This window comes from Pelophylax lessonae, assembly GCF_965119305.1.
Source record: "Pelophylax lessonae genome assembly, chromosome: 9".
Classification (NCBI taxonomy): domain Eukaryota; kingdom Metazoa; phylum Chordata; class Amphibia; order Anura; family Ranidae; genus Pelophylax; species Pelophylax lessonae.
This window is the reverse complement of record NC_138776.1, coordinates 158563066-158576414: the sequence shown is the minus strand read 5'-3', so window position 1 is coordinate 158576414 and position 13349 is coordinate 158563066. Positions and strand designations below refer to the sequence as shown.

Genomic DNA, 13349 nt, shown 5'->3' with positions numbered 1-13349 from the left:
GAGCTATGAGCTTTAAGCCACAAAATTATCAGATGTGAGTTTAGCTAAACTGTTTAAAATTGACTCTAACCTGATTTTATCATATTTGTTATGATTTTTGAGGAACTTTGAGAGTGAATTTCTGCATAATACAAACAGCTAGAGAAGTCAATGGTGGCTCTTTTTCTGCTTGTTAAGAATACATTTCTGCATAATATATCCAGCTAGAGGAGTCAGTGGTGGCTCTTTTACTGCTTGTTAAGAATATGTAACAAGTTCACAGGTACACTTTAAAGCTAAGCTCCAGGCAGATATAAAACAAGTATTTAAAGTGTATAAGTAGCTAAACCTTTTTTTATTGTTTGGATAAAAACCATGTCAAGTTATTTTTGCCGTCTGTGTTCTGTTTGAATGGGTAACCCCATTAGAAGACTCACCACCACCTCTTGCTTCGGCGGCATTGCTAAAACTTTGGAGATTATCTCACTTTCTGTTTCAGTTACAACAGGCTCTATAACACATAGCAAGGATGAATCTCCATAGTGGGTACAGACAGCAATACAAACTTGGCAGAGAATCTAACCCTCCCCCACTCCATCCAAAACTAAAAAACAAAACAAAAGTTTTTCTTTCTCATGCACTTTAATCCATTGATATAATTGTTTCAAATAAATGTCTAATTGTTTTGAAAAAAATGAAAAAAAAAAATGATGTGCAGGTTGACTATGTAATCCATTGTATTAGAAATTGGTAATTGCTTTGCAGTCACTCATTAAGCTTGGCCCTCAACCAGTACCGTTCAGTGGAATTGCACGTGTTCCTCACACACACATTGCAATGTGTGTTACAGATGTGATCTAGTCACTGGCCTTCTGGCATGATATCATGTGACTTATTCCTAGTGTTCATTACTTAGACACAAATGAGAAAGATTGGATCATTCTTTGTTTAAAAAAATGTTTATCTCAACTAAAGCTGATTTAATGCAGGTGACAGGATTAGCTGAACTATGAATGCTAATTAACTCTAATTGACAGGCCTGCAAACACAGCCAAAATCTTTGGGATGCTAGTACTAGTGTGTTAGGCAATAACACAGGTGGCAAAAGTATAAGAACAGGAAGTAATGGATTTGTATGGGTAATTTCAGTTGACAACTCATAGAGTGCATACAGAAGAGTAGTGACTTACTACGAAGCATCACAAATGCCACACTAAAGTCAATAATGTTATATCAAGGTTCTATATCTCTTTTTGGGTAACTGATTCAATTTACCACTTTAAAACTTTGTTAAAATCTTTTTAGTCCCAATACTCACTAGGGCAAGGATAACATTTTGGTTAAAAAGGCTGCCATATCTTTGGTGCTACGCTACACTGGCCCTAATCTTATCTGGAAATCACTACAATTTTGTCACATTTGTGAGGTCACTTATGTCTATCATAATAGGACAGTGTGTCCTTCAGAAAAGAAGGTACAAAAATACAATGGAACAAAAAAGTAAATATAAGGACGAACGCCTCTCATATCCCAAGGTTTTCAACCTAATTATTTGTTAAAATATTATTAGGCCAATGCAGATGAGCTGAAATTACTTTAAAACATAAATTAACACAAAGTGGTTCAGCTGCTGGGCCAATTTATGCCAAACGAGCCATGAAAATGTGTCTTGGTGCCAGCATCACCAACTTGGAATGGAGCATGCCAAGTTGGAAAAAAAAATAAAGGGACTTTAAATATGCCTTACCAGTGATATAAACATACCAAAAATCAATACATATACAGCCGTGGCCAAAAGTTTTGAGAATGACACAAATAATATTTTTCACAAAGTTTGCTGCTTCAGTGTTTTTAGATCTTTTTGTTAGATGTTACTATTGTATACTAAAGTATAATTACAAGCATTTCATAAGTGTTAAATGCTTTTATTGACAATTACATTGTTTATGCAAAGAGTCAATATTTGCAGTGTTGACCCTTCTTTTTTAAGACCTCTGCAATTCGCCCTGGCATGCTGTCAGTCAACCTCTGGGCCACATCCTGACTGATGGTAGCCCATAGTTGCATAATCAATTCTTGGCATTTGTAGGAATTTGTGGGGGTTTTTTCTGTTCACTCACCTCTTGTGGATTGACCACAAGTTCTCAATGGGATTAAGGTCTGGGGAGTTTTCTGGCCATGGACCCCAAATTTCAATGTTTTGTTTTCCAAGCCACTTAGTTATCACTTTTGCCTTATGGCTGAAATGCTGAAAAAAAGCATTGTTCGTCACCAAACTGTTCTTGGATGTTTGGGAGAAGTTGCTTTCAGAGGATGTTTTTGTACCATTCTTTTTTCATGTCTGTGTTCTTAGGCAAAATTGTGAGTGAGCCCACTCCCTTGGCTGAGAAGAAACCCCACACATGAATGGTCTCAGGATGCTTTACTGTAGGCATGACACAGGACAGTAGTGGTAGTGCTCACCTTTTCTTCTCCGGATAAGGTTTTTTCCGGATGCCCCAATCAGAAATTGAATGCATCAGAGAAAATGACTTTACCCCAGTCTTCAGCAGTCCAATCCCTGTACCTTTTGCAAAATATCAGTCTGTCCCTGATGCTTTTCTTGGATTGAAGTGGCTTGTTTGCTGCCCTTCTTGACACCAGACCATCCTCCAAAAGTCTGCACCTCACTGTGCATGCAAATGCACTCACCCGCCTGCTGCCATTCCTGAGTAAGCTCTGCACTGGTGTTGTCCCGATCCCACAGGTGAGTCAAATATAGGAGACAATCCTGGCACTTGTTGGACTTTCTTGGGCACCCTGAAGCCTTCTTCACAAATACAATGGAAATGTTTTTTTAAGGAATTAAGTTCATTTTCATAGCAAAGGGGGACTTTGCAATTAATTAATCTGATCATTCTTCATAGCATTCTGAAGTATATCTAAACTGCCATCATAAAAACTGAGGCAGCAGACTGGGAAAATTAATATATGTGTCGTTCTCAAAACCTTTGGCTATGGGCAAAAACTTTTGGCTTTAAAGTGTATGTATTGCTTTTGGGTATGTTTATATCTCTGGTCAGGCATATTTAAAGTCCCTTTATTTTTTTCACCAACTTGGCATGTTTGATTATGTTCTGGAGATGATGCCGCCTTGCAGTGCTATATGGAAGTTTTTCCATAACCTACATTGAGACCCCTTTTCCTTCCTAAATGTTGTTCAGCTTGCAATGGACATACAAAAGTAAAACCGTGGATTTTCTTTCTTTTTTTTTCCTTTGTCTAGTGAAAATTCTCCTACAGAACCACCTAGGTAAGAGTTATAGCCATGGAAATGAAAATGCTGCAAATAATATAAACGTGCACACAATTAGGTAATACCTAAACGGACTGCTAATTGTAGAATAAGCATGATAATTTGTGCTAGAATTATATAAGTAATGTCAGTCACACATATACAAAAATAGCTGGCTAATTATACGTTATCTGATTGTACCAGTTCTGGAACATGTAAGCCCAATGAAATAATTGTATTTAAACTCTTGTCCAATCAGATAAACAAGATTTATTCAACTTATTTAAATGTATAGTTGACACCAGTGTCAAACAAAATCTGGGACAAATCAGACCACACATGTGCTACAGCACATAGAGCTTATTTGCTATAGTTTCAACCCATTTCCAAAACATTTGACCATATTTGCCCTAAAAAAACATGGAATTTGCATGCAATAAACACAGCGCAAAATAGTTAAAGCATAGCAGTTAAAGCAACAGGTTATTCCTTTTTGGGTTAAAGGTTTTATCTTTTCAGGATAACATTTTTAATAAATATTTGTAGCCAGGTGCTGGACTACAGCAATATGAAGGATGAGACATAGGGCTCAATTCATGAAACGCTATCTACCGCTTTAGGTTCTGCAGTAAAAAAGCTCATTGTGTTTTTCAAATATTTTTTCCAAATCACTAAAAAATGCTACTAAAATTACACATTCGCTCATTCTTGAAGTGATGCTGTATTATAGCAGTGAAAATGTTCAGTATTTTAATGCCATGCATAGCTGGTTGTTAAGGAGATGGCACTCGCCACAATTCTATGCATTAAGATAAAAAGCCTACTGTGAGCAGCAACCCTCCTCAGACCCCCTAACACTTACCTAAGGTCCAGCGATGTCCACGAGTGTCTCAGCCGTCCAAGATTCTCCCTCCCGATTGGCTGAGACACAGCAGCGGTGCCATTGGTTGCTACTGCTGTCAATTAAAGTCAGCTAGCCAATCAGGACAGAGAGGGGGCATGGCCGGGTCAGGGCTCTGTATCTGAATAGACACAGGGAGCTGTGACTCGATTCAGGTGCCCCCATAGCAGGCTGCTTGCTGTGGGGGCACTCCACAGGAGGGAGGAGCAGGATCACAGAAAAGGGACCCGAGAAGAGGAGGATCTGGGCTGATCTGTGCAAAACCAACTGCAACAGAACTGGTAAGTATAACACGTTTTTTATTTTTATAGGAAAAAAAAATGAGACTTGACAATCACTTTAAAGCAGGACATTGGGATAAGCAAATATTATCTACAGGGCCATGTGTATTCGTACTTGAATCTTGGTGTGCTTTGTGTATTTCTTCCACAACTGTGCAGTAATCTAGTGTGAAACTTTTCCTTTGTGCAGGAGCTCCCTGTAATAAAGACTAGTCACTGCTGCTCTCTCTCCTTGAGCAGGGTGACTGGTCTTGTCTCCGCCCCTCCTGTCATTTTCTGCAGGCCTCCTGTATTAGGGTGGAGCCTGCTGGGTCCCTCCCACAACTCTGCTCCCTGCACGGGCTATGTACAGCACAGTGATGATGTCACTGCTACTTTTATAAGGTAATATTTTGATTTGAAAAGGCATCGGGGGAACCCAATTTGAAATATTGAAGAATATATTTAAATGAAATATTTTATGTCCCAAGTTCAGCTTTAATGTTTAGCAGTTTGTCTAAAGTTCAGCTTTTCTGTATTGTTTACCAACACAGAGCTCTATTACTAAGTAATAACCCTCTGCAGTGGGGCTTTGCTTGCACTGCAAGGATTATTGGCTTGTTTAGGTCTAGAGAAACAATAAAAGAAGAAATACTTACCCAATCCACAGAATCTTCTCATGCTCCAGTGGTCTAGGGCAGCCTTTATCAACCAGTGTGCTATGACAGATGAGCCAGATCTTCCGATCCCCGAACTGTACATCGGCACTGCAAGGGAGATCCGTCAACTTCAAAAGTGAGAGTAAAGGAAGGAGGAGTGTGCTTTGCTCTCTACTTCCCCCTATAGTGCAGTACCCAGCTGAATGAGAAAAATGTACTGTGCCAGAACATTTTAAAAGGGCTTTATACGTGTGTGTGTGTGTGTGTGTGTGTTCATGCGTGTGTGTGTGTGTTCATGTGTGTTCATATGTGTGTGTTTTCATGTGTATGTATGTGTGTGTGTCTGCGCATGTGTGCACATGTGTCTGTATTTTTGTACGTGTGTGTGTACATGTATGTCTGTATATGTGTGCACATGTGTCTGTATTTGTGTACTTTTGTGTGTGTGTGTGTGTATATGTGTATCTGTATATGTGTGTACATGTGTGTGTGTACGCATGTGTCTGTCTGTGTCTCTATGTGTGCATATATACATGTGTCTGTATGTGTGTGTGTACATGTGTTTGTGTGTGTGTGTTCATGTGCATGTGTGTGCGTGTGTGTATATATATATTTGTGTATGTATGTTACTGTTAATCCTGACCCCCCTCCCCCCCATATTCCTGTACCATCAGAAATCCTTTTTTAGGGCTTGTTTGTAATAACAGCCCCTGCAGCTAAAGAGGCAGAAGTTGGGGGTGGTAAAAACAGGTCAACCATGTGGTTTTACCACCCCTATAACCTGACATATGAACAAGCCCTTGGTTCACATCTGCATGGCTGCGTGCTGTGTGTAGGGCAGCCCATTCATTTCAATGGGCTTCCCTACCCGCAAAAATGCAGGGAAAGAAGTCCCTGACCTTTTTTTTTAAATCACACCACACCAAAAGCACCACATGTTTTCCAATGTGTGGGGTACCATTAAGAATTATTGGCACTCCTAAAGAGCAGATCATGTATCAGGAACGAGCGTGAAGCTGACGAAGCTCCCTCGCAGTGGTGATGTGCAAATCGGCAGAGGATGGGGAGATTCGGCTCATCTGACAGCCCTTCTCTCCCATGATTCTGCAGCACACCTCAAAACCTCTGAAAACCTCTGGGGGTGCACCAGTGTGCTGCGGCACACTGGTTGAGAAAGGCCCATAGTGTCCGCTCGTTAGCAGTACACTGCAAGCAGGTGGGAAGCGGTTAAGCGTTTTAGGCTTTATTCACATGCTGTAAAAAAAAATGCATATACAAGTGTTTTTTAATTACAGATCTGAACACAGCTGCATTGTTTTCGATAGAGCCAACATAACAGGTGCGTAAACATACACTGCATTCAGATCCGTAACACAGAATCCAAAAATCTGCATCTAAGAACATGCACTTTATGCACTTACGTGCATATGCATTAGTAAGCACATACATTAAAGCGGAGTTCCACCATAAAATTAAACTTACCTCCATCTTCTCGCTCCGGGTCACCTGAAAAACAAATGGATAATCGCAATTTTTTTTTTTTACATACCTTGTTTAGAAGAAAATATACTTACCTTACTTCCTCTTCCTCCCCTCGGCTGCCACGGCGATTCGTCACTTCCTGGCTTTGCAATGATTCCTGGGAGCTGAAAGTCATCGCTCCCAGGAATCAATGCGCCTGCACTGGCCCCAACGTCAGTTCCGGTGCAGGCGCCGTCATACCTTGCTAAACAGTTTCTGGGCATGCCCAGAAGCTGTGCAGGGATGACGCTGCGGCACCGGAAGTGACGGCGGGGCCGGTGCAGTGCATCATGGGACCGAAGAAGACGGAAGAGGACACAGAAGAGGATCGCGCTGGCTTCAAGCTGCCCACACCTGAGATGGCAGCGCTGGACAATACATTTTCAAGGTAAGTATTTCCTCTTTCAGGTAAGTGCGACCCGGGACAGATCAGAAGCTAGCCATTGTGGAATGCACTAGCCCTGACTGTCCCGGGGGTATTTTTATTAAAAAAATGTCCCAGGGTGGAACTCCGCTTTAAGTATGTTACTGATCATTACGCAGGAACTAGAAAAACACATGTGTAGTAAAAATAGTAAAATTGTTACAGCCGTGTGAATAATGCCTTATGCTGTTTGCTTTAAAATCTGCATTTAATATAAAAACAGGATTCTTTTGGCAAAATGCATTTACAGCTCACGGTAATTTTTTTTATAACGTGTAAAATGCGTTAAAGCAAAATAATTATTTAATTGAATGCAAAATTTAGTAAAAAAAAAAAAAAACAATATTTGAATTAGAAATGTCATAAAGGTACATTTTTGCCTCTCATCACCGTTCAAGAACAACTGTCTTACTGTTGCTGTTCACTCAAAGCTACTGTTAGTAATATGTCAGTTCCTATAATGGCTAAAATAATGTTATACTTAGGTTTTGGCCAAGAAGGGTTCATATTAATTAATATGACACTTAAAATAACAAGCCTTCTCAGAAATAAAATATTCCAGTACAGCAGAGATATGGAACACCTAAATATTTAGTTGCAATAAAAGCCAGATTTAATTATCTGACACGAAAATCAGGACCTAGATCTGATTTTCCAGAGATAAATCAAAAGTTTGGCTGGAGAAAGTAGGTTTTCTTTTACGTTCGCCCCTGTTTTCTCATGTTTAGCAGGAAATAAATATGCTTTCTTTAGCAGTGGGGTCCCCAATGCCTGTCTATATCTCCAGCTTACTACGAAAGTTCATGACACCAGTATTAAGGAAAAGTCAACATGTTTTCTCTCATTCCCAAGGAAGAGAAGGATTTCGGTACGGGTCTCGATTTCCTCATTGTGACGGTGGGATTCAGACCAGTAAATTAAGCCTAATGCGTTTCAGCGGGTTATCCTGCACAAAGACACATATTACATGCCGCTAAAGAAAACAGCAAAGTCCAACCACCACCTAACATAAAATATGAGCGTTACGTTTTCAGTTACCAAGTCATGTAAAAATGTCATTTTTTTTTCACGATGCTTTATGGTAAAAGAGTGTATTATATGCTATGCAAGCGGGATAATTCAAAGGAAAATTCCAAAGATCACAGTGAACAGAGGATACCAAAACAAGCTAACATTTAAAACTGCAAGCATTGTGTTACCAGGGAGGGCTGGCAAGAGGAGCAGGGGGGGATTTGGCTCCCTTGGCCCACACAGTATTCACATATATGGCCATAGCATAATTGTAAATATCTTCTAATGCCTAAGTCAGTGAATTTAACTGTGAATACCAACTGTATAAAGCACTTTCATTACTAAATAGCTTTATACTGCGATTTGTGGGCTCACATCATTGTGGCAGGTTTCCCCATATGTACCAGTATACATAGAGGCAGTTGTTTTATGTCCATGCCTCCAAAAGCACAATTTTCATTTTTCAGTTCCAAGAATTGTTATAAAAAATTCTAAAATAGTGTAAAAGTGGAGTTTTTGTCCAGAGCAACCAAGGGCATGTATGCCCCTATTTTCTATCTTGCCTTGAAGCCTAAGTGCAGCCAAAATCAAAAACAGAAAAATCAGCACAAGACATAACCTACAAACGTAAGCCCTGTACACGAAAGCCAAATGAGGGGCAACATTGGCGGGTTTAATAAAAACCGGACTACATTCGGCCTGTGTGTATGGCAGTTGAGTCGATAGAAGCCAAAGGCTGAGAGCGCTGATCAGAGAGTTCTGGCAGGGGGCCTGTCCCCTGTCAGAACACAACAGTTCAGCGGGGGAGATCACTGTACTAGCGTTGAATCATTAGTACAGCGGCTTTGACCGGAGCTGACAGTTTTTTTTGTTCAACCCAGGAAAAAAACTCATAGTGTGTACCAGGCTTTACAGTCAGTAGGATGTGTCCCTTGTGCTGATGCCTCTGCTGTTAGTAGTAATCTTTCTTCTTCCATCCCCCCGCCATCCCTGCTTTTGTAATCTTCCAATGTGATGGAGGTTAATACAACTAAAGGGTTGTCACAGACTCTTATTGCCCAGCTCCGCCATTCACAAAATCCATACTACAGCTACAGCATCCTACTGCCTGTACGTTATGTCCCTTGTGCTGATGTTTCTGTTTTTGATTTTGGGTGCACTTAGACTTTAACACATTGGAGGTAGGAATTGACTGTTGTTTGTTGACAACTATAAACCTTTTAATTAAAACCCAATTAAACTTTCCTAATAAATCAGATTAATACATTTCAGGTGCACCAGAACAAAAGGTCTTCAAAGACTACCACTACCACTACTACAACTTACACATTGATTTCATTAGAAAGCAGCCAATATCTAAGTAGAAAAGTCCATTCTCTGTAGAGGATCCTTTCTATCCGCAGAGTTCTTGCCAAGTTGGACCTATTGCTGAACAGTCAGTAAAGCTGAATGGAGAGTTGTATATCCGATTCAGCAGGGGGTGTCTTGGACCTATACAGAGAGACCACTGCTTCCACACAGAGCACAAGGGTCCTTCTCTACAGTAACCTGGCAGAAGATTAGCTCTTCTACATAGGCTGAGGCTGCTCTCAAAAGAAAGTGAATAGTGTAGTTTTAACACATTTTGTTTTGATGCACTAGGAATATTTGAAGCTGATTTAAACCAGGGGTTCAGTTGGGCTTTACTCCAGTTTCTATACATCAAGCCACTGTATCATTCAGAATCCATATTAAATTAGGCTTCCCATTTTGCCAGCCTTCCCTTGCACATCTGCAATTTCACAGCCGCCACACAAAATGATACAGAAACTACAACTCACCATTCGTCCTGGCATTCCGAGACCACCTTTCTCACCCTGATAATCAATAGAAATCACATGAGCTTTCACAACTAATATTTTAACTGGCTGAAATGTGCAGAAATATGAAGGAAACGTGGATTTCTGCATAATGTTTTTGTTATTGTTATTTTTTTAATATTTCTAACATTTACCACATACTAATTATTTTAACATACATAAAACTAGGCCATTATGGTAATTCTGAATACATGTATGAATAGACAGCTACGTTATAGTCATGTCTCTAAGGGTACATTTCCATTTTATTTTCATGCCAATGCTGTCCTACATTTTATCACTGTATCTCAAGTTGAACTTGTTTAGTATGTATTATGTCTGCTCATACTGAAGTGTGACATTGATATTCTAGTGTAAAGTGCATTGTATTCCCTACTGTAAGTAAAACAAGATCACGTGACCCTTGCATTACTTTGTTGACAACCTATCTAAAAATAACTAAGTGGTCTAGATAGGGGCTTCAAAGTGATCCAGGCCTGTGTCAACTTCAATGGCTGCTATTCCAACACTTTTTGCTTTCCCTTTTGCATCATTGCTTTTCTGACAGACTTTGCTGACCAAATTATTAAAAAAAAAAATGCTGTGAACAAGAACATGGTGAAGTGACTTTAGAAAACTAGGAAAATAAACTGTAAGTCTAAGCAGACATTTTGCACTCAACCAAATCCAATTTATGAACTTGGTGAGCTTGAACAAAACCCTTCCAACCAAAACAGCAAACAGGAAAACAGAAGGTATGACTACTACTTTTATAATGTTGGGTAAATCATGCACATTTTTAAAAATGTCTTCACTTAAAAAAGAGAGAACAACTGAATACCAGAAATTGTTATAATAATGAAATTTATAGTGGAGAGAGAAAAAAATTGAGGAAATGGAATGGAGAACTCACACACTAACCATTTTGAACCTTTATAGTTAGGTCCTTAGGTTTTTTGGCTTGGGCTTTTCTTGCATTTCTGGAGGTACTAAGTTGCTGTTAGGGTTCATTAACCACTTGCCGACCGCCGCAAGTACATTTACTGCGGCGGTCAGCCCCGTACAGGCAAAGTGACGTAGTAATACGTCGCTGGCCTGTGAGCCTCTAGGGGGCGAGCGCGCGCCACCGGAGGCACGCTCCCACCCCCGCTCGTTCCCTAACAAGTCCGCACGTGTGACCGGTGGACCCGATGTCCACTGGTTACTCGCGATCTCCCTGTGGAGAGGGAGAAAGGCAGGCGGCTAATGTAAACAAAGCCGCCTGTCATTCTCCCTGATCTAACTGCAGAGATCATACGATCCTGCTATGTAGGATCGTATGTCTCTATGGTTACATCACTAGCCACACCCCTTTACAGTAAGAAGCATGCCCCTAGGGACACACTTAACCCCTTGATTACTAATAAAGTTAACCCCTTCCCTGCCAGTGTAATTTTTACAGTAACATACGTATAGCACTGATTATTGTAGTAATGTCACTGGTACCCCCAAAAGTGTCAAAAATGTCAGTCAAGGGTCTGATCTGTCCGCCGCAATGTCGAAAACCCTCAAAAAAAAATGCAGATCGCTGCCATTACTCGTTAAAAAAAAAAACAATAAAAATTACAAAAATCTTTCCCTTAGTTAGTAAACGCACTAACTTTTGCGCAAACCAATCAAAATATGCTGACTGCAATTTTTTTTACCAAACATATGTAGCAGAAAACAAATTGGCCTAAAATATTAAAAAATTGTGATTTTTAAATTTTTTGGGGGGCAATTTCATATAAAAAAATGTGAAAAATATTGTTATTTTTTCAAAATTTACGCTAATTTTTTTGTTTATAGCGTGAAAAGTAAAAATCGCACAGGTGATCAAATACCACCAAAAGAAAGCTCTGTTTGTGGGGAAAAAAACGACGTCAATTTCATTTGGGTACAGCATCGCACAACCGCGCAATTATCTGTTAAAGTCATGCAGTGCCGAATCGCAAATTAGGGTCTGGTCAGGAAGAGGGTAAAATCTTCCGGGGCTTAAGTGGTTAACTAGCCAAGTCCTTTCCAATCTTCTGTCAGTTATCTACCACCATCTCAACCTTTGCAGTATCAGGGTAACACTTATACTGTTAAATGGTACAGTGTGTACCATCCCCTATTCTACAAAAGGATTGCTTGCTGTGGCAGTGGCTGCACAATTTTCATCAGGAAGTTGTTCATAAAATACATTGTTTCCTCCGTTCCTGGAGGTCCCTCCTATATAACACACTCATTTCCTTCCCACCAATCTACATCTGTGGATGTAAGTGACCAATAAAGTCCAATTACTACTTTGAATACTCTAAATAAGCAGGCACACCTACTCTGGTAAATTTTCTATTCTTGGGCTTACTACAGATATCCAACACAGAACAATAGATCCAGGGCTCAGTTGAATAAACCATATCATGTGATACTTTGGGCCATATGACCCATTGCAGCCAAATAGTGCATGTGATAAAAAATTGAATTAATAAAAAAAAAAAAAGTGAGGTAAACACCACAAAATCTGTAAAACATGCAGTAAATATTACAAAAAAAATTCACATGGTCTAGACACTCTGTATTTAACGAAGGTGCAAAATCAGAAGTGAAACATTTCGCAGAGGTTTAACTACACCTGCTAAATATGACAGGGGGGCCCATGGTTGTTAGGGAGCCAGTATGCATGAACGTGCTAACAACCAGTGATCTCCACCTTGCTCATTTCGCTGTCAACCAAGGATTCCTGACCAATGGGTGAATGTTAACAATGGGCAGAGACAGTGCAAAAAAAAAAAAAGATTGTCTTAGGTACCCCCCCAATAAAAATTTATACCAGATCCTTTGGTTTGGTATAGATTTTAAGGGGAAATCCACAAAAAGAAATACTGGGGTCTCTTCAAAATCCATAAACACTCTTAGCCTGGCATGCAGCCGAGAAAATGGGGGGACAAGTGTGTGTGCCCCTCCCCCTGAACCATACTAAGCTACATGCCCTATCATACTGTATATCCACTCTTGTTGGGTTTTTTGAGGCAATCAAACACATTTTAATAAATCTATAAAAAAAAATTGTATTTCATTGTTATTTCTTGAAATTTATTTTTACAGAAATACATAAACTTTAAAAAAGATCTTTTTATATACCCATACATCACATAAATTGTAAACAACCATGATATTTACATGTTTAAATCCTAACAAGAAAGGATATGCAATATTATGTTTAAGAAGGGATGATCGCAATCACACCTTCAGTCATATGAACTCTTTTTAGCTACACGCCCTATGGTCACCCTCTTATTCTATTCCATGCTACCTCACTAACATCTTTAATCTCTCCCTCTCTAGGGGCACCTTCACCTCACCTCTAAAACATGTGTAGATCACTCCCATACTTAAAAAAAAACCCCACTGGACCCCACCAACTTGAACAACTTAAGACTCATCTCATTGCTAGCATTCACCCCTAAACTTTTAGAATG

The 13349-nt window shown here is 39.7% G+C and overlaps 1 protein-coding gene across 1 annotated transcript in view; it reads right to left on the bottom strand.

The window, feature by feature from the left end:
- Window positions 1–9883, bottom strand: part of COL13A1 (collagen type XIII alpha 1 chain) — a 215102-nt gene extending 205219 nt beyond the window's left edge. Inside the window, exon 1 of the mRNA XM_082269398.1 lies at window positions 9850–9883. Within this exon, the coding sequence (XP_082125524.1) occupies window positions 9850–9864 (15 nt within the window). The 5' untranslated portion in view covers window positions 9865–9883. The remainder of the gene's footprint in view (window positions 1–9849) is intronic.
- Between the last annotated feature and the right edge of the window lie 3466 nt (window positions 9884–13349).